Below are 26,515 nucleotides of genomic sequence, written 5' to 3'. Positions count from 1 at the left end.
CTAGTGCAATCAGTACGAAATCTTACAGCAGTAAGTGACAAGAAAGAACCCTAGCACAGCAAATGCAGAACAAATAAGCACTGGAATTCAGTTCATTAGTAGGGAAGAAGGGAGGGACAACAGAACTCAGAGATTCCAAAGTCAGAAGGGTCTACTGTGATCATATTGTCTGACCACCTGTATAACACAGCTATAGAAGATGAAGCAAACATTACTACAGAAAAGTATCATCTTCAATGTTACCTACGAGAGTGTTTTGTTTTTTTTTCTTTTCTTGATTTGTTTGTCAGGTGCTCTTAAATGTCTATTTGACCTGCATTTAGCATGTCAGGGGCTCTTTTCAGCTTCCTTGATGATGGAGAACTTAAGCTTCACAGGCCTGATCTAGGATGTGCTTAACACCTCCTAAAACAACAGTTCCTTTTGATGTTGATTATACAAATACCTTCAGCTTGATCCACATCACCTATGCAATCATGCAGTGCTTTTCGCTCCCCACCCCCTTGCCTACAGCAGGACACCCTTTTTTGTATTCCATTCAGCAATGGTTAACTGCATTGTGTGGCAATAGTGCTCTGGGCTACTATACAGGAAATTGAGAAACCACTTCAGCAAGAAATTTTATCCCTATGTTGCATCCACCTTTCCCTGCCAGAGACTGGGTGCCACAATTTCAGAGACGTAGAGTGAGTTGTATAACCATAGTTCCCCATAAAATCAGTGGCTGCTCTAGACCAACATTACCCAAGTAGTTGCCTCACATACTGAGTTGCCTCTCTCGGTACCTATCCCTCTTGCCACTGCACTACCTGACAGAACACCCTCAATCTCTTTCCTCTTCCTCATCTGTGGTTCCTCACTGCAGAATAAGGAATGATAACTGTCACCTCAACTCCTTTCTCAAGTTTCTACTTCGATTCAGTTCTAGTTGTCACCAGATTGACAGTCTTTCCTCATCCTGAGATCACCCGACCCTTCCAATAACAACAGTGAAATGCACTTCAATTTTTTTTTTGTTTTTCTACAGTCCAAAAACTCAGCATAAACTAAATTTGAAGAGTTGGGGATCTTACTGATGGAAAGAGCTCAATTTCAGTATTTTGTTGTGTTTTACTCCTGAGTCCTAAACTATTCACCTGAGTTCCCTCTTCCCTTACTTTCCGTATGCAATTGATCACACAGGTAAAATTCATTCTATGAAAATAGCTGCTAAATGAAAGCAACATTTATTTCATCCTCAACTCCATCTGTGACATGAGTTTTAGTTAAGTGCCCAACTGCGCAATCTTTACTCACATTGAACTCTTACTCAATTAAGTAATCATATGGAATTTCATGGCATTACTCAGATAAGTAATTGCTCACCACTGTGCATATGGGCTGCATAATCCCCCTCATCTGTCCCCACACAAAACTTCATTAATTTCCAGGTAAGGTTGCCAAGTGCAATTTAAAGAAGGCCTTTTCATAATATGCATCTGAAAAATCCACACACATTCAATACTGCGGAAATTACAAGCCATGGTTGCATAAACAATTCTGACATTAACCGTAACACTCAATTCATCACAACAAGCAGGGAAAGTCCCTGCATCATCTAACCAACCTTAACACTCTCATCAACCAAATCACACATTCATTCAAGCAGAACTTTGTCCCTTAAGCTATACCTATAAAATGCATGTTCTGCAAACTTCTTGTGATACTAACCAGTGAAACAGATACACACAATACTACAAAACATCCTCCCTTCGTTCACTTGAAGTATAAAAAAAAACATTACTGCTTATTGTATCAAAATATTTATATGTAACCATTTTTAAAAAAAAAGTAACACAAGAAAATCCCTATAATCCAAGACAAATGGGGCTGAATGTGTGGTGTGATTTGGTAGCTAATGCAGAGTGGGTGTTTGAAAGCGGTGAGGCTGATGCCTAAATGTTAATTTCTGGACTGTCTAAAGTTTTAGGTGGGGTTATAAGTGTATGATAGGGAGGCTTAAGAAGTTTTAGCTGGATTTTAACTGTAATAGTTAATATTGAAAGGATATTCATTATCTTATAACCATTTTTGTAATGTAGGCATATGTATTAAAACATATTTTTAAAAGTTTTATTCACAATAAAATGGAAATAGACAGTAAGTTATAGCAGCAACTGTAAAATAGGCAACAATACACATTTTACTTTTTAAGTGTCAAATAGTAGTAATAGATCCATACATTTATTTTAACTAGCTGGTTTTATCTAAATCTTATTAAGTGTATTCCTGTAGCATCCAGGAGCCCCGGTAATGCATTAGGACTCCACTGTGCTAGTGCAGTAAAAAGACAGAACAAAAAGATAGCACCTGCCCCCAAAGAGCTTACAATCCAAACACAAGACGAGACAATAGATGGATGCAGACATACAGGGAAATAATGAGACAGTATTGGTCATCATAGTAGGCAGTGATCTCAGCAAACCAGCAGCGTAACTGCTGTCATGTTTTGTACCCATCACAGCAAAAGTGTTTTGAGGAGGGATTTGAAGGAGGCTAGAGGTATCTCTGTGATGTTTATAGCGAGCTTCTCCCAAGCACGTGGGGCAGCATGGGAGAAAGCTCAAACTCCCATCATATTCTGTAAATTTGGAAGACATCTGCAAGATCCTGTGCAGAGAGATAGTGAAGGCAGGAGGAGAAGAGCATTTAAGGAGTGAGTCAAAAGAAGTGGGAAAAAATAGTAGGTGGGATTGCAAGCATAGATTCAATTGTGTTGGAGAAAAAGAGTATTTAGTAAGGCAGATGGCAGAAATGAAGGAGGAGACAATGAAGTTGTAATGGAAGAAGACAGCCTGGCCATGGAATTTCTGCCAGAGACATGGAGAAAGCAGGTGTTTGGGGTGAGCCAGGGCTGGGGGTTGGCAGGGCAGACTGTGCAATGGGAGAGAAGGGAGAGACTTTACAACCATATCAATGGAAGGAAAGGAGGAGAGGGCTGAGAGCAGATGAGGTCATTGGTGCTGATAGACTAGAAATCACTGATAGAGTGGGGAGTGGGATGCTGATGGGTGATGCACAAAGAGACCAGGTGATGGAAAGAGAGGGGGAACTTGAGGCCGAGTGGCAGAGAGAGAGAGAGAGAGAGAGGTGTTTGATGAAGACTAGGTCAAGTGAATGGGCCATTTGGCGAGTAGAAGAGATGAACTAGGGCTGCAGATCAAATGAAGTCATAAGTATGAGGATATGTACAGCTAAAGGGTCAGGTGGGTCATCAGTGTGGAAGCTGAAGGCACCATGGATGAGTGGGAGATTGTGAAGAGAGATAGCCAGAAGTCAAAATCAGAGAGGGAGGCTGATGGGAAGGAGCTGGGTAGATGATAGATGACAGCAACATGAGGGGACTGGGAGAAATGAGTCAGATACAGCAGAGTTTGAAAAGAGGGAAGGGGGACACAGGGAGGAAGCAGAAGGAATGGGAGAGAAGAAACCCAGCTCCCCCGGCATGGTCTGATCCAGGGAGGAAGTGTGAGAGAAGGAGATGCCCCTGTAAGAGAAGGCATCTGCAGAGGCAATGTCAGGCTAAGGAATCCAGGTCTCTGAGAGAGCCAGGTGCCGGAGGGAGCACTATATGAAGAAGTCCTGGATGACTGATATTTTGTAGAAATGGAATGGGTGTTTGATACACACAAGATGGGAGGGAGAGGGGAATGGAGGAGGGTGGGCATGAGGTTAGGAATGGCAGTATGAGGGGAAGAGGTGGTGGCAGGGATGGGTGTGGGAGTTGGTGGGGTTGGGGATAAATGTCACCAGAGGTGAAGAGAAGGATGTAGATATGGGATCTAGATTTGTGGTAGTGGGAGGAGGGGAAGATTAGTGTGGAGGGGGGAAAAGGAGCTGGAGTGAACTGTAGAGGGATGAAGATAACTAGGAAGGGGAGATGTAGCCAATTGGGGGATGAGAGGGAAAAGGAGGACAGAGAAGGAATGCAGACTTCTGATGCAGAAGAGCAGAGTGGGTGAGTAGCAGGTGGACAGGAGCACTGTAGTGAGGCTAAGTGGCCTCCCACTGAGCCAGAGGGAGAGGAGCCACTCTGTGATTTCCCTGTTGGCAGAGCCAGGCTGGGCTCGCTCCTCCCGTTGGAAGCTAAGGGATGGGACATGAAGTATAAAAGGCAGAGCCTCTAACAGAGTTGAGTCTGAGACCGGTAAGGAAGCAGACGTCTCCAGGCAACTGTAGATCTCCGGAGTGAAACCTACGCTGTGCCATGCCCTGCCAGGAGACTGACCCAAGCAAAGAACTGCCAGGATTTCCGCTTACCACATACCCCAAAGAGGCCGGGGACAACCCCAAGCTGCAGGTACATAATGGTAGAAGAGTAGGAAGTAGCCCAGGGACAGCCGACTATAGTCCGATTGTATTGCTGCCTGAACAGCAGCGTATTTTGAGCAGATTCCTGCTGACCCAGTGGCAGAACACTCCACTACTGTTAGAGCCCTAGGCTGGGACCCAGTGGAGTAAGGTGGGCCCGGGTCCCTCTATACCCAGCTGCTAATCCAACCACTGGGTTGGCAGCCTTCCCACCTTAGGTCAAGGGGCCTGCATTTATCTGCCAGAGCTAGGACGATGGACTGTTTGGTACTTCACCCTGCCTGAGGGCCTGAGCCCCCTAAGACTGTTTGGTGCTCCTTCCTGCCTGAGGTTCTGAGCTCTCTAAGGCTGTTTGTTCTGCCCTGCCTGAGGATCTTAGCCCCAAGACTATTTGGTTCCTCCATCCTGCCTGAGGGCTGGAACCTCGAGACTGTTTGCTTTGCTCTATTCTGCCAGAGAGTCCTTGACCCTACCACTTGAATTGCTACTCCCCTGAAATGGGGCAGTGCCCCAGTGACATCGTGAGGCAGAGAGGCTTTCCACTGAGCCAGAAGGGGAGGGATGACCACTAACACACCACAAGCACATAAAAAAGGAAAAATCTGAGGGTCTGCTCTTGGCCCTGGTGCCAGGTCTGGGATGGCTAAGTGCCCTGTTACTGGCAAAGCCCTCCTATCATGTTCCCCATTGGGGTTAGGGGCAGGCTAGGCATCATGTATATCTGAACAAGAAAATAAAGTATCTATAGCGGAGTTAGGAGAGTTAAAGTGTGGTATGCTCTTAGCCATTGAATGACTTCAGAGTTGTTTTCTGTTTCAGAAAATGTGGCTTTAGGAATGCTACCCTACTTATTTCATTAGGCAAACATATAAGTACTTGAATGGAAAAAAAATTGGGACATCTAGTCACCCTAGTTGTAGCACATATAGGGCAGTCCCGATATTTGGGGCTATCACCCCTCACCCCCGTCCTGATTTTTCACACTTGCTATCTGTTCATCCTAGCTACAATTAATGGTTTGTAGATGATTGTTAGGTGAGCATAGAGAAGCAAGGGTTAAAGCATACTCCATACTGGCCAAGCCAGGGCTCCCTTGAACCATGATGCTGAAGGAACTATCTTGGTTTTCTTTCCCTGTCCCTTTGTCTGAGAGGAGGGATAGCTCAGTGGTTTGAGCATTGGCCTGCTAAACTCAAGATTGTGAGCTCAACCCTTGAGGGAACCATTTAGGGAAATGGGGTAAAAATCTGTCTGGGGATTGGTCTTGCTTTGAGCAGGGAGTTGGAATAGATGACCTACTGTGAGGTCCCTTCCAACCCTGTGATTCTGTGAAGTCATAGGAGAGATGCCATGTGTCTCAAAAGGCTAGCCTCCTGTCATGTCTCAGTCCATTGTCCTATTCCTGCAGACCCATGCTGAGTTCACATATTCTGCCTGCTAGAGTTTCTTCTGGATAAGTGTAAATTGTTTAGTCTTTAGGGTTTCTATTGTCTCTCAGACAATAAAGAGTTTGGTGGCAATCTGTACCCTCCATTGATATAGTTGGATTTCAGCCAGTCTTTTAACGACTGCTCCAGACAGTAACATGACACAAACACCATTCAGCCCATCCCATATGGTTTCATGACACACCGCTCATATCTCCAGTTCTGCCCTTAGAGCAACTTTTTAATCCTTTTGCACCCACTAGGTAGCAATCCCTGGTCAAGTACATCACTACCAAGCAAACCATTCATCAAAATATTACAGAAAATTCCACTTTGTGAAAAGGCCAAATTTTGATGGCCCTTGCTACGTAAGTAGTAGATGTGACTTCTCTTCAGTCTTTGTGAACCTCCCCTAACAAAGTTTGCTTCTATATAAAATGTAAAAATTTCCTTACTAAATAGTAAGTATCCTGAAAACAAGTTTAAAATATGAAGAGTTCAGATGAATCTATTAAATGCCTACTATAGAAGTTTAACCAGTTCATATGTCAAACTACAGATGACCTAAACTATCGGTCTGCCTAACCAGCCAAGATACAATCATTTAAATTTATCTTGCCATAATCTTGATTCTTATTCATGACCACCTGTCATAAATAGATAGGTAAGGTAAGGGTTAAGTTTCTTTTACCTGGAAAGGGTAACCAAACACCTGACCAGAGGGCCAATCAGAGAACTGGATTGTTTAAAGTCAGGGGCGGGAATTTGTATACTCGGGATCTTTCTTGTTTTCTCGGCTGTGAGTAAACAAGGTTTCCTCCTAACCCCATCTTATTTCAAATATTATACCAAAAGTCTGTGAGTACAAAGGAACCCCAAAGCAATTCGGCTATGAGGAGCTTTGTGTTGTACGAATAGATGTGGATGGCTGTGTCTTTGTTGTTTTCTCGGCTGTGAGTTAACAAGCTTTCTCCTAACTGCATCTTATCTCCAAGTTTCTCCTACACATCTGTGAGTACAAAGGAACCCCAAAGCAATTCGGGCTCTAATGAGGACTTTGTGTTTCATTTACATGTATGTGGACCTTGATGGACTGGTTTAATTGGGCTATCTTTTAAATCAGATGTTTCTTTCATATTTCTGATAAGCAGGCCCGTAATGAGTTTCTTAATGCACAGATATGTTTATATTCTTTCTTTTTTTTCTATGAGTTTTCCTTTAAATCTTGTGAAAGATTTCTTTTTTCTAGTGAGGTCAAAGGGGGGAGGGAAAAGCCCAACTCGGTTGCTCACCTCCCTATTGCCAGGGCGGGAAAGGCTATAGGACAAAAGGGAGGCGGAATTTCTTGTGTGAGCCTGACTAGGAAATACTAGCACTCAGGCGGAAGCTAGATTGCTTCTTCCGGTTGTATCAAGGGTGAACATAGCATTGCACGGCTAAACCCAGGAAAGGGGGGGAAGCTGGAGAGAAGCAGAGGACCCAGGCTCTGGGTCTTGGGGGTCCCACAGGGGAAAGTTGGGGTGACTCGGGGGCATACTAGGACCCCAGCATAGTCCCTAAGTTGGTGCAGCCGAGAATATCCAAGCTGGTAGTGAGCTATGGGGGAGTTTCAGGTAAGCCCCAAATTGGACGCAAAGTCCAGGTTTGGGACAGGACCAGAGTTTGGACGCTAAAGTCCAGGTACTGGGACAGGTGGCTATTACTACATGGAGGCAGCGGTATTGGGATATAAGAATCCAGTTCTCTGATTGGCCCTCTGGTCAGGTGTTTGGTTACCCTTTCCAGGTAAAAGAAACTTAACCTTTACCTTACCTATCTATTTATGACACCACCTTTCTGCTGGAATTGGGATTGAGTATCATAATCTGAGACATCTTCATTCTAAAACTGAAGTCACCAGGACTGTTATTACCGACCTTCATAATGCTGATGACTGTGCTATCCTCGTGCACACTGAGGCTGACCTGCAATCTACCCTAGTTCTCTTCTCAGGTACCTATCATAGCCTGGACTTTGGGAAGACTTTGGGAAGACTAAGGTGCTCCACCAGCCTGCCCCAGCTCAAGTTGCCCCTGTTCTCCCACAAACTGTCACTGGGGGTGAACCCCTGCAAAACATTGAGCATTTCCCTTACTTTAGTAGCCACCTCTCCCAGACAGCCAATCTTGATGTGGAGATTGAACATATGATCCGTTGTGCCAGTGCGTACATCAACTTCTCTGGGCTGGTCATTGTGTGCGGGTGGCTGATACTCATCTTCTGAAACAAGTCCTCTTTTCTCAAATTATTTGGAAGTAACTGGTCTCATTTAAATTGAATGGTACAGTTTTTAGTCACTTATTTTTTCTTTAATTTTAATTAAATTTTAATTACTGAAATTAATTCTGTAAGGCTGAAATCCTGTTAGGAGTATTTTAATAACAGTAATCATGCCCTGCAAGAGTTAACATGTAAGACTATTATATAACAACAGAGGGCAGACTTTGATAGCTAGGAATTTGTATGCAGTATTTATAGAGCAGATCAAACCTCTGCATCACAAACACTGTAACTTCTTAAAATCTAAATTGGACAACGCAAACTCCACCAGATAGCAAGCAAAGGAAAATCCTTTACACATACACACACACAGAGCCGTCAACAGCTTTTGGATGCTTTATATTTACTCTATCCATGAAAAGAAAATGCTTTTTATCTTTCACTTCTAGTGTGGGTTGTGAGCTAAGAGCTTGCTGACTTGCTTGACAGGACAGAAAACCCTAAAATTAGAGGACTGCTGTAATTTATGAACATATAGATTTACCTTTTTATGATTATAAACATCACAGGCCTAATCCTGCAGTCACTGAAATCAGAGGCAAAATTTCATGAGTTCAGTAGTAGAAAGATCACATCCCAAATATACTCCATTACATATTTCATCACAATTTATTCTTAATTTTGTTGAAAAATATAGGAAATCCATCCAGTTAATAAATTGCACATTGAAATTGTCTGTATTTTGACTATAGACATTTTAAAATCCAACTCCCTAAAATGGGTTTCTCTCACTCTTACCCTGCAGCCAAAGGGAAAGCCAAAGCTCTTAACAAACCAGAGATCAATAAACAGTGTTAGAATGTTTAAAAATGAGATAATATTACAAATAAACTAGTGAGAAGATGGGATGGCCTCTCAAAGGTGTGTAGTCTGATTTAGTGAAACATCACAGCAAACAAGAAACTCTGTTTAAAACAGACTGATACATCTTAAAAGAGATTTAAGTAACATGGTCAGGTTAAAAATTTCCTTACCTGTGTAAGATTTTGATTATCAAAAGCTGACATCTAAAATGACTGCACTTTTTATTACTTATATTGTTTGGTTTATCTTTTTTTATAAGATGAACAGTGAAAATCCTGGTCAGTTTTGCTTTGTTTGATTGGTTTCTAATCTATTTTCACATTCTGGCTTCAATGTCCTTTTAAAGAAATTTGCACTATGAGTTGCAAACATTGGTTAAAGATTTTTTTAACAGTTTCTACTGAAACTAATGAGAACATTCATATTGGACCAACAGTGAGTGAAAGCTTCTAAGAAAACTTAAAGGGCTCTTGTCCTTTTAAATTTGACCCCATATAACAAATTAACATATGTTGGTAAAGGAAGGTATTCCTTTACATTGGACTCTACCACTCCCCAACCCCAAAACTTCTGTTTAAAAATAAAACTGAGACAATTATACTCCAGAGCTTGAAGTATGGGGTTTTTCCATCACCTTGTATATACTGGTAATATCCTTCACTACATCCCTTCTATAAAAGGTCATCTGGGGTGAAAGTAATTTAAAGGACCTACCAGTACACTAGAGTCCTGAGCAGGGGCATGGCCTCAACCCGAAAAGGCGGGGCCTTAAATCAAGATTTAAAGGCCTCAGGGCTCCGGCTGCAGCTGGGAGCCCCAGGGCCTTTAAATCAGCCCTGGAGCTCCCAGCTGCAGAGGCCTGGGGCTCAGGGGTGATTTAAAGAGTCCAGGGTTCCTTCATCACTACCGCAGCAGAGCTCCAGGCCCTTTAACTCACTGATGGAGCCCTGCCGCTGCTACCCTGGGACTTCGGCAGCAGAGCTTGGGCAGGGCTTTGAAGGACCCAGGGCTCTGGCTGTTGTGGGGAGCCCTGGGCCCTGTAAATCACTGCAGGAGCCCTGCTGCCACTACTCCAGGGATCTGGCAGCCTAGCTTGGGCGACACTTTAAAGGGCCTGCAGCGGCAGCAGACCCGAGCCCTTTAAAGCACCGCCAGAGCCCTGGGGTAACAGCGGCAGGGTCTGGGGCTCCCTGCAGCGGCCGGAGCCCTGGGCCCTTTAAATCACTGCCAGATCCCTGCAGCCACTGCCCTGGGACCAGGGCTGACTCCAGCCACCAGCTGAGCAAGCAGGTGCTTGGGGCATCCAAGGAGAAGGGGTGGCACGTCAGGCTCTTCGTCGGCAATTTGGTGGAGGGTCCCTGTCCCTCTCAGAGGGAAGGACCTGCCGCTGAAATGCCGCCGAAGAAGAAAGCAGCATGGTGGAGCTGCTGCCAATCACGACTGTGGCTTTTTTTTTCCCCCACCACTTGGGGCGGCAAAAACCCTGGAGCCGGCCCTGCCTGGGGCTCTGGGCAGGGCTTGGGAGGCAATTTAAAAAGCCTGGGGCTCCGGTCACTGCAGGGAGTCCCGAACCCTTTAAATCGCCAGCCTGGGAAAGCTGGTCTGGCACGGCATACCATACCGGCTTACTTTCACCTCTCGGGTCACCTCTAATGCTGCATTTCTTAATCTGAGGGCTATCCTTGAATGTGGGAGACATTTGTTTCAGTTCTTCATCTTTCACTAAAGACAGGGAAGCAGAAATTTAAAAGAAAATGTAAATGTAGTGTACACTGATTTGTATAATGTTGCAATTAACAAAATAAAACCTTATTGTCTGTCTCTTTCTACTGAGGTTCTTATAATAGCCCATCTCATAATGGGTTACTAGCACCTAGGTGTTCCATCTCTATAAGAAAATGTTGCAGGTTTGAAGTATAGTAATGATAAAAATCACAGAGATGCTTTTAATAATAGCTGTATTCATATTATACTAAAATAAATCTGGATTTGCCGGCCACAGAGTGACCCATCTAAGCCTGTACAGGTGTCAGCTCAGTGATATCTATCATACCAAATTGCTAAAATAATTCCAGCTGTGTCCATATCAATATACAAATCAGTTGTTTTCATGAAGTATTCCAGAGTTGTTGCCACCTAGTCTTCCACATTCAATGCACCATCTAGACAATAATAGTTTGCTTTATTATGGTCCCCTTAGCATAGCCATTGACTAATTTCAACTAGTTTTTAGATAAAATAATCTGTTTTCTAAGACTTATTTCCCCACATCCTTTTTGCTTTGAATTGCCTCTAACTCTGTTCCAGAGCTGTTTTTACAGATTGCACTTCCATTTTCAGCAGAGACAGAGGCTGAGATAACAAACTTGATGGATGAAACGCCATGTTCCTTTATTAAAATCCAAAGGGAAACTAATTCCTTTGCATGTTTCTAGTCTGTGTAGTTTTTATTTTTTTAAACCCAAAAAACAAATGGGGGCAGAAAGAGATTTAAACTTATTCTTCCACCGCTAAAAGAACTCAACGCCAAAGAGTGAAACTAGATAATAACTTAATGTGTTTTTCCCTACAGATATTTATCAGTTTTCCTTCTGGTGCAAAGAAATGTGATGCTGACAAGCAGATTTCTAACACAGTTTGCACTCTAATTATTGCAACAAAAGCAGAGTCATATATCTCTCAAATGACAGCTCTGCACCGTGCCTGCTTTCTCAGCGCCCCGGGGCACTTTTTTCTTTAACCTCCTCCGGTTTTCCACCTTCACCGTCCTCCCTCCCTCTCTCCCCCCATTAATTTGTCTTTCTTGCCAATTACAGACAACTCGTCTCCTTCTTTCAGCCGTGGAAAGAAAAGAAAGTACCCCCTCCCTTAATTCTTGGATTTATTAACTCATAGTTCCCCTGAGCAATTCCCAACATTATTTCCTCTACTCTAGGAGCTATTTTATAGAAGCTGCAATAGCCGGGAGTAGTTTAAGTCACTGGGATGCGGAATGACGCCTTGTTAAGGATGAAGTTGAAGGCAGTAAAAACAACGAGGAGTCCTTGTGGCACTTTAGAGATTAACAATTTGGGGGGGGGGGCAATAAGCTTTCGCGGGGCGGAATGTGTTAAAGCCCCGCCTCCCCACCCCTTGGGGCAGGGGCAGGACTCCCCCTTGCAGAGGGATGCTCGGGCAGACTCTTTTAACACCCTACGATCGGGCTGCTGGCCTTTCCCAGAGATTTTGCACCCTCTCCTGCTTCACGCCGTGCCTGCGCTTGCAGGACTCTGTTTCCCCTGCTGCCAATGGCACGGGGAAAGCAGCCTATCGGTTCCCCCCAGCTCCTGTTTGTTGCTAACCCTCCCTTTGTGGGGAGGGGGGCAGAAGACCGGCTCCGCTGCTTTCCCCGCGGCTTCCCTCTAAGCAACCTGTTGCAAGGAGGGGTGTTTCTGTCCCCTCGCCACTTGGGTGATTGGCAAGCTTTGCTGGCCAATCCCCGCCGCCGACAGACCTCCTTTGAGTGCTTATTGGACAGCGTGGGATATTGGGCGGGGGTAGGGCAGGGTTTCGCAGCGTTGTCGTGTTCGCTGCAGGCTGGGGGGCGAGTTTATAGCGCAGGCTGCTCGCCGGGCTGCGGAACGCGGTGTGGCGGCTGCCGGCAGGGAAAGGGGGTTTGGCTGCGCAGCGGGGGCCTTGTGAGTGCGGAGACGGGACTCTCTTGGCTTGTGCTCGGCAAGCGGGGACCATGCAGGGCAGCCCCGCCTCACGGACTCTGCTGCCCGCGCTGCTGCTGCTGCTGGCAGGCAGGGGCGGCGGGGTCCGGGCACAGCAGCCGCCCCCGCCGGGCAGCCGCGCGTTCTCCTACCCCTCGGCGCTGGGACCCCAGGAAGACGCCTCCATCGTAGTGGCCAACCGCGGGCTGCGCGTCCCCTTCGGCCGCTCCGTCTGGCTGGACCCGCTTAGCGACCTGGTGTTACAGGTGCAGCCGGGGGACCGCTGCCACCTGCGCGTCTTGGACGACGACCCCCTGTGGCTTCGCCCGGGCCGCCTGATCCCGCAACGCTTCCCTTGCGACTTCGCCCCCGGGGAGGTGACGTACTGGCACCTGGGCTCCCGCAGCCCGTCCCGGGACCGGGTCCGCCTGCAGCTGCGCTACGACTCGCCCAGCCGCGCCGTGGTGCTGCCCCTGGCGCTGGAGGTGGAGGTGCTCTTCACCCAGCTGGAGATCGTCACCCGCAACCTGCCCCTCACCGTGGAGAGCCTGCTGGGCACCAGCAACGCGCTGGACGGCCGCAGCCTGGAGTTCGCCTTCCAGCCGGGCAGCCAGCGCTGCAGGGTGGGCGCGCTACCGGGGCTGGGCGGGCTGCCTCGCTACGGGGAGCTCCTCGGCCAGCCGCCGGACCAGTGGCATCCGTCGGCGGCCGGCGCCCCGTCGCCCTCGCTCTGGTGGGAGTGCGAGGAGTTCTTGCAGCTGGGGCTGCGCTACCGGCATGCGGCTGCCGGCCGCTCCCCGAACCGGGACTCGCTGCCCATGGTGGTGGAGCTGCGGGAGGCGGAGGGCGCCGGCGCGCTGGTGAAGCGCGAGCATTTCCAGGTGCTGGTGCGGATCCGGGCGGGCGCCGAGAACACGCCGCCCCGGCCCAGCTTCGTGGCCATGCTGATGATGGAGGTGGACCAGTTCGTGCTCACTGCCCTCACCCCCGACATGCTGGCGGCTGAGGATGCCGAGTCCGCCCCGGACCTGCTGCTCTTCAACATCACCTCCCCCTTTGGGCCAGGCCTGGGCCATGTGGTCAGCACCGACGACCGCAGCCTGCCCATCGCCTGCTTCAGCCAGCGGGAGCTACGGGAGCTGCGGGTTGCCTACCAGCCGCCTGCAGAGGACTCAGCCAGGGAGCGGCTCTTCGAGCTGGAGCTGGAGGTGCTGGACCCGGAGGGTGCTGCCTCCGAGCCCTTCGCCTTCATGATCGTGGTGAAGCCCATGAACACGCTGGCGCCCGTGGTGACCCGCAACACAGGCCTGGTGCTCTACGAGGGGCAGTCGCGGCCGCTCTCCAGCCCGGGCCCTAGCCCCAGCCTGCTCATCAGCGACGAGGATGACCTGGAGCAGGTGCAGATCAGCGTGGTGGCTGGGCTGCGGCACGGGCACCTGGCCCTGCTGGAGGAGCCCCAAGCCCGCAAGCATTTCACAGTGGCCGAGCTGGCAGCTGGCAGTGTCATCTACCAGCACGATGGCAGCGAGTCCCCGCTCAGTGACAACCTGGTGCTGCAGCTGGAGGATGGTGGCGCCCGGCACCGTGTCGAGTTTCTCTTTCCCATCACCGTGGTGCCCACTGATGACCAGCCACCCCTGCTCAACGCCAACATGGGGCTGTCCTTGGCCGAAGGTGACATAGCCCCCATCCCCGCCCGCACCCTCAGTGCCACCGACATCGACTCAGATGACGCTACGCTGCGCTTCGTGCTGGAGTCTGGACCTGCTGCAGGGCAGCTGCTGCTCCGTCAGGCCCAGCCACCTCTGGACTGGGAGGGTGAGAACTGGGGCTCCCCCTGGAGGAGGGTGCTGGGCTTGCCTAGGGACCCACCAATGTACGAGAGGCTGGTGAGTGAGTGGCTGCAGCAGGACATTGTGGAGGGGCGGCTCTTCTACAAGCACCTCGGGCCCCACAGCCCTGGCTCCAGGGTGGTGCTGGACCAGTTTGTCTTTAGGGTCCAGGATGACAATGACCCGCCTAACCGCTCCGGGCCCCAGAGCTTTGTGGTCCGGGTGCACCCAGTGGACCGCCTGGCCCCAGTGCTTCATGGTGGCAGCAGCCTGCGCCTGGTGGTGGCTGAGCAACAGGTGACCCCACTGCGAAGGAAGCACCTGCGCTACACAGATCAGGACTCTGGGGACCGGGAGATCCACTATACTGTCACCCAGCCCCCTACTGACACAGACTCCAACCACCCTGCGGGGTCCAAGGGCTCCCGCCTGGGATCCCTGGTGTTGACCGATGACCACTCAGTGGAGGTGATGCACTTCAGCCAGGCCCAGATCAACCACCACAAGGTCTCCTACCGGCCCCCACAGCAGGAGCTGGGGGTGGCTCCCCGCCTGGCCCAGTTCCAGTACCAGGTGGAGGATGCAGCTGGTAATGCTGCCCAAGGCACCTTCACAATTTACCTGCAGCCCATAGACAACCAGCCCCCTGAGATCACCAACAGCGGCTTTACTGTGCATGAGGGGGGCAGGCATGTGCTGGGCCTGGCTGAGCTGGATGCTAGCGACACTGACACTGAGCCCACTCACCTCCAGTTCACCCTGACCCAGGCTCCCCAGCATGGACAGTTGCAGCTCTCTGGGCATAACCTAGCCATGGGAGCAGCCTTTGGCTTAGAGGACATTAAACATGGTAGGGTGGTCTATGTGCACAGTGGTACTGAGTCTCACAGTGATGCCTGCAGCCTGGATGTGAGTGATGGGGTTCATGTGGTGCCCATCACACTGAAGGTGACTGTGCATCCTGTGGATGATGAGGTGCCCACCTTACGGCTGCCCCCAGGAACGCTTGGCTCCTATTTGGATGTGTTGGAGAATGGTGCTGCTGAGATCACCACTAAAGTCATCCAGGGCACGGATGAGGATACAGATGATCTGATGCTGACTTTCATTCTGGAGGACCCTCCCCAACATGGGGACATCCTGGTCCAGGGGGTCCCTGCAGAGAAGTTTTCCCAGAGAGACCTGCTTGATGGGGCTGTGGTATATGCTCACACGGGTGGTGAAATAGGGCTGCTACCCAAAGAAGATACCTTTAACCTCACTTTGTCTGACCTGTCTGAAGAGTGGAGCATTGGGGGCAATGTTGTTCGTGGAGTTTCAGTCCTGGTGACCATCCTTCCTGTTGACAGTCAAGCCCCTGAGGTTTTTGTGGGGGAGCACTTAATTGTAGTGGAGGGTGACAAAAAGGTTATTACACATGCCCACTTAAGGACTGAAGATGTGGATACACCTGGTGATGATATTCTGTGCACCATAGTTGCACAGCCCACCTCTGGTTATGTAGAGAACATCTCTCCAGCCCTAGGATCTGAAAAATCCAGAGCAGGTACAGCTATAAGTGCCTTTACTTTGAAAGATGTCAGGCAAGGGCACATTTATTACGTTCAAAGCATCCATAAGGGTGTGGAGCCTGTTGAAGACAGGTTCACTTTCCGCTGCTCTGATGGCATTAACTTTTCTGAAAGGCACTTCTTCCCTATTGTCATTATCCCAACCAATGACGAAGAGCCTGAAATCTTTATGCGAGAGTTTGTAGTGATGGAAGGTATGAGCCTGGTTATCGATACTCCTATCCTCAATGCAGCAGATGGGGACATCCCTGCTGATGAACTGACCTTTGCTATCACTAAGTTTCCCAAGCATGGCCACATTGTGAACCAGCTGATCAATGGGACAGTCTTAGTGGAGAGCTTCACCCTGTCTCAGATAACTGAGAGCTCCAGCATTATCTATGAACATGATGACTCTGAAACAAAGGAAGACAGCTTTGAGGTGAAACTCACAGATGGCAAACATGCTGTAGAGAAAACTGTGCTAATCATGGTTATTCCTGTAGATGATGAAACACCCAGAATGACCATCAACGATGGGCTGGAACTTGAAATAGGGGAGACTAAAATCATCCACAACAGAATACTGAAGGCTACTGATCTAGATTCTGAAGACAAAACCTTGACTTACATTATAAGGTATGGTCCAAGACAAGGCCTCTTACAAAGAATAAAGCTTTCAGGTGGGGTTGAGAATATCACACTGGGAATGAACTTTACCCAAGATGAAGTGGACAGAAACTTAATTCAGTACATGCATTTTGGCCAAGAAGGTATGCGGGATCTTATCAAATTTGATGTGACAGATGGGATAAATCCTCTCATTGACCGATATTTTTATGTGACTATAGGTAGCATTGATATTGTCTTCCCAGATGTGATCAGCAAAGGGGTGTCTTTGAAGGAAGGGGGAAAAGTTACACTTACCACTGATTTATTGAGCACCAGTGACTTGAATAGCCCAGATGAGAACTTGGTTTTCAGTATTACCCGAGCACCTGTTCGTGGCCATCTCGAATGTACGGATCAGTTGGGGGTGCCCATCAAAACCTTCACTCAGCTCCAGTTAGCAGGCAATAAAATCTACTACATTCACACCTCAGAAGATGAAGTGAAAATGGACAGCTTTGAGTTTGAAGTGACTGATGGTTATAACCCAGTATTTCGCACTTTCCGAATTTCCATTCGTGATGTGGATAATAAAAAGCCAGTGGTCACAATCCATAACCTGTTGGTGTGTGAAAGTGAAAATAAACTGATAACCCCCTTTGAACTGACAGTGGAAGACAGAGACACCCCTGATATGTTGCTTAAATTTATTATCACCCAAGTGCCAGTTCATGGTCAGCTCATGTTCAATAACACCAAGCCAGTTACATCCTTTACCAAACAAGATCTGAATGAAAATCTTATAAGCTACAAGCATGATGGCACAGAGTCAGCTGAAGACAGCTTTTCTTTCACTGTTACAGATGGGACCCATACTGGTTTCTATGTCTTCCCTGACACTGTGTTTGAAAAAAGGAAACCCCAAACAATGAACATTCGGATAATGGCTGTGGACAATAGTGTACCCCAAATCGTAGTTAATAAGGGTGCTCCTTCTCTCCGTGTTTTGACCACTGGCCACTTGGGTTTTATGATTACCAACAAAGTATTCAAAGTGGAAGACCGGGACAGCTTGCACATTACCCTCAAGATCAGGATCACAGAGGCTCCTCACCATGGCTTCCTGATCCACCTGGGAAAAGGCAACCATAGTGTCACTCAGTTCACTCAAGGTATTTCCGTGTCTGGTACTCTTTCTTTAGAGCACTGGAAACATGCATGCAGGAATGAAGCATATTTAATTCTGAAATAATTGATCCCAGAAAGAGTCTGTTTACAGCATTAAGGGCCTGATTTTTTTTTTTTTTTTTTTTTAATGTATAGTTGTAGTAGCGTCCAGGCTCCAACAGAGAACAGCTACCACTTGTGCTTGGTACTGTACAAGCAGAATGGGAGAGACAGGGTGAGTGAGGTAATATCCTACGATATTAGAGAGTCAAGGTAGGTGAGGTAATATCTTTTGCTGGACCAACTTCTGTTAGTGAAAGAGACAGGCTTTCAAGCTACACAGCTGAACAGCTCTGTGTAGCTCGAAAGCTTATCTCTTTCATGAAGAGACCTTGGCTCAGAAAAAGATATTGCCTCACCTGCCTTGTCTCTAATATTGAGGGGCCAGCCCAGCTACAACAACACTGCAGACAAAAACAGAATAAGACAGTCCTTGTCCTGAAGATTTTACCATTTAAATAATTCTGCGCTTTGTATTCATGTTGAGTATCAGTTACTCAAGGGCTTAGTCTAGCTACTCAACATCAGTACAGGTTACAGGATTGGTCCATAAAACAGAAAGTCATAACTTTTATTTTTTCAAATTGTTTTCCTTAGAAAATAATAATAGTTGACTGCTCCATTAGTAACTGTCCCAGCATGTTTAAGGTGCTGGTCATGTACTGTCTGGGTGCACTTTGTGTAGTTTAAAATTATCCCTAAGCCCAGGAAGCAAATATCTCATGACTACCTTATTGCCTTAATTGCACAAACTTTAAATCACAAGTCTCTGTGGTAAAATAAGAGGAAATGTAAATATTTACATTATGTTGATGCTGCTTTTTTTTTTTTAAACTGTACTAGATGGTAGAGTTAAGATGGACACCACGTATGTTATATGCACTGAAATAAAGCCTTAAAACAAGGCTGTGGAATAACCTTCAGTCAAAAAGGGTGTATTATCTATCCACTGGGGAGCTTTCAGTATTATGTTGTTAATTAATAGCTGACTGAGTAAAAGTGAAATGGTGCTTTGTGGAGCCTTAGTTGTAGTGAATTTGTTTGCTCGAGTTGCAAATCCAGCAAACAGACCCCACAAACCTTACATATTTTGACTGAATCCCAAAGATATTCCAAGAGTTGCAGTGATGGGCAAACCTTTTTTTTTTTTTTTTCTTTTCTTTTTTTAAAAGGGGAGGGGCCCCGAATCATTGATATATGGCAGGAAATTCAAGCTGCCTAAACTGTGGGAACCAACACAGCTGATGTATAAAGAAACATTCCCAATGATGTTGAGTTAGGACCTTTTGAAGTGATGAGTATCAGGAAGAAGTACAGAGCAGTAGGGAGTATGCACTCCTGAGTGGAAATATTACTTTTTGAGGGCTTTGTCTTACAGTTGAAATAGACCGGCTCATGTGTATTCCTAGGAGCAAACCACAGTGCAGCATTCCAGATAAGCAAGAAGGCTCAGTTGTGAGAATACTGACAGCTTGTTACTGCCTGGCACTTGGTCAGCCCACCCACTTTGTTTAACAGATATGCAGCCCTCTGGCTGCTACATCCTGCACAGCAGAAGAATGGACCGAGTTGGAGGAAGAGATGGGATGTTTAGGAGGCCAAGCAGTGAAACTCTGCATGCTGTACTCAGCAGCGTTTACAATCCTGGTGCCATATTAATGATTAATTACCTAATCCCAATTGACATGTGCAACTATTGGAGTTACTTCCCTCTACATTTCCCCGCAACACACCCATACTATGATATGTCTGCCCCTGGGCTTTTCTGCCCAACATTTTCCACTGTTTCTACCAGCTGCTGTCTCCAACAACAGTGCTGATGGTGGTAATGCTAGTGTAGTTAAGGCTTCAATCAGGCACCGGTGTTCTTAAGTGCACTGTTCAGAGTCTCTGCTCAGAGCAGGTTTATACAGCATACTTATTAAAATGCCAGTGGCCTGCAGCACCTTGTCTGCAGTAGTCTACCACTGGTCATAGGAAAAAACCCACCTAGGACAGACTAGGTCATGTAGGCATGTAGAACAGTCACAGCAAGAATCATGTGCTTCCAAGAGGAGGGAGGCAAACCTGGTAGGTGCCTTCAGGTGAAGGAATAAAGAACAGGAGAGCAGGAGGTATGGGTTGGGGAAGGTAGCAGTTTTGGGGAGAAAAGGAGTAGTCCCACAGCAGACCAGTGGAGGAAACTCTAGGCAGGGAAAGGCATGGAAGGAACTCCTGGTTAGGGGCTGCAGTCTTGCAAAATTGGAAGGCCCTAGTCAAGGGCAAGTGCAGCTCTTCAAGTGAAGAAAGGTGACATCATCCCTGCTGGGAAGAGGGAAAAATGCTCCACTGGGAAAGGAAGCTGCAGGAGTATTAGTAGGGCAGACCTGGAGGTGGAAGCTGTGGATGAAAGATCATTGATGTGTCCTTTCACTCCCGCTGCCCTCTTCATCATATCTCTTACTGGGTGTGTGGAGAGGGTTATCTGTGCTGCAGAGCTACAGCTTCTTGGCTAGACTTAGAAAGTTTAAGTTTCATCAGGTAGTGAGAGAAGATTACTCAGTCCTGTAGAGTGAGGAGCCTGTACAGAATTCTGGGCCCAGTTTGCTGATGCCTTGCACCTTGTGTAGCCATTACACTGGCGTGAAGTGTGTAAAACATTACCAGGTCCAGAATGGGTAGCCTTTTAAACCCTGTTCACTTTCACTGGTATAAATAATTCCACAACATGCAAGGCAACAGCCTTTCTTTCTTCCTGTTGGACTTTCCCATCTTTGGGGACCACTGAAAGTACAGTTTCCCCCCCTCCCCTTTTTTTAGACTGTCAAGAGTCAATTTTGACAATGAGAGTTTCCTGTTACTGACTCCATGAGTCTCCTACTGCCATCTATCTATTTCTTTTTGTATCTTATATCTTTTCCCTTTTTAAGGGCCCTATCCTGCAACATACAGAGAACCTTCTGTGAGGAGCTGAATGCTCTCAACATTTATGAATGTCACTGGGTGCTGATAAAGCTCAGCCTCTTACGGGAGGTATGCAGCAGTTTGAAGGCTCTGGTCCTAACCCCTCTCCCTTGGAGCTTTAGCTACTGGATGATGAACCTAGCATGGGGGAAGACGCTTCTGCCCACATTGTTTTCACATCCCTAAGATGGTGCCTCCATAATTGTATTAATGAGCAGACTGATTTCATAGAAAGGGAGAACTCCTCTGATTTGAGATCCCCTGTGCTTTAGCGACAACCGCCCCAGTGGGGGAAAATGTTAGCCACACAATAACTTTTTGTTTACTGTTTGGGAAGGCTGCTTTTTCCATACCTGCTAATATTTTACCAAATACTAGAAAGAAAATTACCCAAATATTTAAGATATACCACAAACTCCAGTTGAAAACTCCAGAGCAGTAATTGGACACACCACATACTAGAGGAGTTTGCACTGACAGTTGATGATCCGGTTCAGGTTTTGTCCCTGCGGTATGTCTTCCTTTGCTCAGGTACAGAATATGGGTTGGTTTGGGTTACTAGTGGAAGTTAGATATTTTTGTTAGGTTTACATTAGGTAGCATCTTGCTCACATGAGTAGTCAGTGGACTTAATTGGGGTACAGTGGAGTGCTGGTCCATATCTGGGGCCCCTAGGCACTAAAATAATACAAATAATAGTCACGTGGGTAAATTGCAAGTTAGCAGAGTTGAGCCCCAGGCTAATAAGTTCCAAGATTTTGCAAGCATACAGGATTGCTTCTTCCTCTCGCTTCCTCCATATGCTTAAAAATATTAATGTCATATAAAGAAGAAGAAAAAAGACAGCAAAGTAGAAGGATCAGATGTTCCCCAAACAGGCCGAACTACTAAGTAACATTTGAAAATGTATAATAAAATTATTTTCTGGTGCTCAAGTTGTTTCAACTTCAAAGCATTACGTTCTGATGCTTTATTTATTTATTTTTTTCTTTTCTCCATTTACTTTCACATAGCTTGCCTTAGGCTTGCAAGGATTTTAAAGGTGGAGAACATATGAAAACAAAAATCCCTCCCAGCTAGTAATTTCAAATTCTCTCTTAGTTCTACTGAGGACAAATATATTTACTAAGAAAATTGCTTATGTGTGATCGCACAGCACTCATCTCTGCAAGTTAGGGCTGGAATTTGTTCATAGAAGATACTCATTAAGATTAGATAATTGACTATGAATAAGGGAACCCTATTAATGAACTGCCAGGTCTTTTCCATTAAGGAAAATAAAATGTATGTCGCTTTTAATTAGCTGCTGTTTTTCAGTGTTTTGAACATGCATATTGCTGTATAAGTGCTAAGTATTATTTAGGGGGCTACTCAATCCAATTTGGTTAGCTTTGATTATTAAGGGCAAGAGCATGACATGCAGCTCTATGGGGGTGTCAGGGAGTGAAAGCAAAAGAAGCCCGTTTCACAATTGTGTGCAAAAATAGGGCACAATCCTCTGGGGCACATGATATCCCAAAGGGGCCAGCGAGGAGGGCTGATCATTGGCTCGTCTCTAATACACCTGCCAACAGCTCTGGCACTGTGCATGGGATTTAGTGAATGTGCTGCAATCAGGATTCTTCATCAAAATTCCTCTCTTAACTCCCCCTGGGGTGGTGTGGCTCCACACCTTCCCCTATTGAGACAAGTGCTTTTGAAGGCATTCACTCTCACTCTCTCTCAATAGATAAATAAAATAAAGGTACATTATTGGGGAAAAACTCATGACAATCACATGAGTTTGGCATAATTTTAACTGGGAAATCAAATTTCTGATCTTGTGTGGCTAACAGATCTATGTAACCCTTACCAAAGACAAAGCTATAGGATTGTAGATCAGGCCACAATTCCAGAAACTGTTCAGCAAGAGTTTAGCTGAGTTTGCAATCACAAAGAACTGCATTACTGCTTGCAACTAAGGGATAATATAGTTAGGTCAAATAACGCTAATATGTATTTAACAAACACAAAGAAAGACGTCCCTATAGGATACTTTATCTAAATATAAAATTTTGATAGATGTTATCGTTTTAGGAGCTGATCCTGCAAACCTTTACTTGAATGCTTGGCTTTATGCATGTTAGTTCAATTGACTTTAATAGGACTACCTGTATGTGTAAAGTTAAGCACTTGTGTAAGGGTTTGTTTGCAGGATCAGAGTTTAATTTTTTTGCCATGTTGACATGAGGATATTCACTTGCAACCTCTTTATTACTCCAGGAGTTCTTTGTTTAAAAGAAAGTAAAAAATATGTACTAAAGATAATTATTTAACATAAAAGATATATGTCTGGTTTTTGAACTACTATACGGAGGGACAACCTCGAACAAAAATCTTTTGACATGTTTTTACCAACTGATACACATGTCCTGACTTGTGGGGAGAATCTGTGTCATACTTGAGTTCCACTTAAATGCTATCACTGTCTAAAGTTTTGTCTAAAATTGTTCATGGTATGATGCCCTAAATGGTTGGGAGAAACAAAGGATTTCTCTTTCAAAGTAAGTGACAAGGACAAGTTTATATTTACTAAAGAATTCATATCACCCCATAAAGAAACTAGAAAGCCCATATTAACAAATAACTGTTTTGCCTTTTGCTTTTTTCCTCTTCTATTTATTTTGCTGCAACTGATGTTCCAACATCTATTAAACTAAATAAGTTGAATTCTCTCTTACTTCATTTAACTGAATGTCTAGGTTTTTCAGTGCATCACTAGTGGCTGAGTACCTCTGTTTGTGATGGCTCAGTTATAAAGATTATAAGCCATATTCTGTAGAGTAAACGGTCTGTAGAAAGGATGGTCTGACAAGGGCACTGAACTGGGATTAAAAGGACTTGGTTGGTTTCACTTCAGTTTGGTGTTGTATAAGAAAGGGCAGAATTTGGCTTCATGGTTCCTGTTTGACATCAAACACATTGCATACAGGCATGTTTGAATTCAGTGCAATAATTAAAATGAAAAAAGCAAGTTTTACCACAAATAAATAAGGAAAGACATGAAATAATGCAATTAAAATATAGCATAGAATAATTCCTTGTTTTATTTTTAAGTTTTTATAGTTTAATAAAATTTTGTTCTAAGAGTGAATTCAGAGGACGGGTTTGAAAGAGGTAGGCAAGTAACGTGGGTTCTAGCATCAGTAACCTTGTTGTTACTGACATTCCTATGTTTTGCACTTTTAGGTCACAATAATCTATCTTGGCTCCTTCATTCTCTTTTAGTCTATGAAGTGTACCGCCTTGCAGTAGCATTCATTAGTGGTGGTAAGCAATGGCAATAGGTTTCTTTTGAGTGTCAGTATTTTTCCTAGTTGTACAACCAGCAAGATTGATCCCTTTTCTCCTTTTTTATTGTCCAAATTGTTGCTGGACAGCTTGTTGATCCAGAAAACCAGTGTTACACAGTGGTCTGAATGATCATGCTTGACACACCTCATGTAACTGTAGAGGACACTAATCCTACAAGTTAGCAGATGTTTCAGAATGAGTGGCAAGGCACTCAGGACCAGTTCTGCAACCTTTATCTGTGTTGAGTAGAACCATATTCTAGACTACTTACAGAGTGAGGTACTAGTCAGTATAAGTCACAGTAGCAAAATCAGGCCCTTAGTGATGATTTCAGCTGAACAAAGTGCTACACAAAAACAAAACACTCCTCCCCCCATGTAAAACCCTCACCAATGACCATACCTTCTTACCAGCACTCATAACACACATGTATGCACATTTCTTCTGGGTTCTGTTTGTCAGATATTTATAAATAGGAAAAAACAGTAAACTGTTTTTTTTAAAACATGCAATCCATTAATAGTGAAATCCTCTGACTGTAAGGGTATGTCTAGTGTAAGCCTAGGCTTCTGTTTGAACTCAGACTCAAGCCTAACCCCCCTTCCATGTGCACATAAATCATGCTAACACAGGGCTCGGACCCAGGGTCCCATGAGTCAAGTCAGGACCTATTGTTCAAGCCATATTGCTTTGCAGTGTACACAAAGCCACACTGGACTCGTGCTCTTGGAGTCTGCCAAAAGTATCCCACAATACCCTGCGCTGATTTTCTTTGTCTTCTGGACAGTAAAGTTTGGTGGACAGTCAAGTTTTCCCACAGAGCCCCACAAGTAAACGTCAAGAATTGGCCACATTTTGGGAGGGCACTAGGAAATCTAGGATGTGGGTGGCTGGACTCGGGGCCAGGCAATGCATTGTTGACTCTGGAGCCCCAGATTGGAACCCAGAGTTCAACAATTCCAAACCTGAAGTTACAAATGAGTGTAGATGCTCAAGCCCTATGTTAACAAACCCGGTGTCTCCTAAATCTGGATTAACACTGCAGTTTAGACGTAACCTAATAGTGAAGTTAGACCTCTGATGAACAAATTAATGATAATTGTTAAGTGTTCCTATTCAAACTGTTTTTGTTTTCATTTAAGTTAAAATGTGTTTGTCTTAACATTTTCCAGCTGATATTGATGACATGAAGATATGCTATGTTTTAAGAGAAGGTGAAAATGCCACAAGTGACCTTTTCCATTTTACTGTTGAAGATGGTGGTAAGTACTCAACTTCTAGAACAGCTTTCTGTGGGTTGAACTACCTTGTGCAGATGTTTAGGTTAATTACAGGAAGCTTGTGTAAGCTGTTACTTCATCAGCGTCTGTGCCTTTCAATATTGTGGACTACTGTTATTGTGGCTACAAAAAGTTATTTTGAAGGAACAGTAACTATATTCAATGTGAAAATGCTTAACTACTATGGTAAAAGGATGAAATCCTCAAATCCCACATAAAGCTCAAGTTATGGGGCTTTATGCAGTTTTCCTGCGTATCCCCAACCCAGACACATAGTTGCAGCATAATATCTCTGCAATTACTGCACCGGCCTATGAGCGGCAATAGTGGCTGCTGCACTTCAGAAGCCCCATGTTGGGGTTCCTTGCCACGGGACCCAGTACCTTTCTCCGCACTCCCCATCATACCCAGCCCAAGCCGGGGAAGCTAATGATTCAACCAGCGAACCAAATTTGGTGATGAATCCTGGTCACGTGCCACCTGAAGCACATTGTGCATATGCTAAGAAGAATATTAGGAGCCATCATGGACCCAGTCTTTTCAGCACACAGGTCATGTGGAGTCCCCATTCTGCATATCCTTTCTGTCAAATCCATTGGGATTTGGTCACATGCAGGGCCTTACTCAGGGTGATTAGTAACAGATGAATTTCAATAACAGACTTTGAAGGTGGGGGAAAATGTTTTTATTTAAAATATATCTAACAGTTGCTCTTCAGCAAAAACGATTTACCAGAACAAAACAAATATTGATATAAGATTTTGGAAACAATTTATGTAACCATGGCTAACTTTTTATCAGAGAGCTACATTTTAAGAAATGACCAGAGATCTTTCTAGGTGTAGGTGTCTCTGTGGCATGGTAGGTGATTGTTAAGTTAGCATGCCTTAGTATATTTTTCAATAAATTAAATTGCTTTATGTCTAAGCAACAGTGAGTTTTAATTAGTTTAATTTAACACTAAAATCTCTTTTCAAGAACAAAGCTATTTTGAGCCGGATTGTGATCAGCCCTTGTGTCCCCTCCCCCACAACACACACACACACACACACACACACACACACACACACACACACACACACACACACACACACACACACACACACACACACACACACTCTCTCTCTCACTCAAAGACATGAAGCA

At 45.5% G+C, this 26,515-nt stretch overlaps 1 protein-coding gene across 1 annotated transcript in view; it reads left to right on the top strand.

The window, feature by feature from the left end:
* Positions 1-12,627: 12,627 nt before the first annotated feature.
* Positions 12,628-26,515, top strand: part of LOC116833558 (FRAS1-related extracellular matrix protein 2-like) — a 202,239-nt gene continuing 188,351 nt past the window's right edge. Inside the window, exons 1-2 of the mRNA XM_075061617.1 lie at positions 12,628-17,758; positions 25,262-25,351. Of these exons, the coding sequence (XP_074917718.1) occupies positions 12,628-17,758; positions 25,262-25,351 (5,221 nt within the window). The remainder of the gene's footprint in view (positions 17,759-25,261; positions 25,352-26,515) is intronic.

The sequence above is a fragment of the Chelonoidis abingdonii genome, chromosome 1 (genome assembly GCF_003597395.2).
Source record: "Chelonoidis abingdonii isolate Lonesome George chromosome 1, CheloAbing_2.0, whole genome shotgun sequence".
Classification (NCBI taxonomy): Eukaryota; Metazoa; Chordata; order Testudines; family Testudinidae; genus Chelonoidis; species Chelonoidis abingdonii.
Note: the sequence above shows the minus strand (reverse complement) of the source record. Positions and strands in the feature narration are given on the sequence as shown.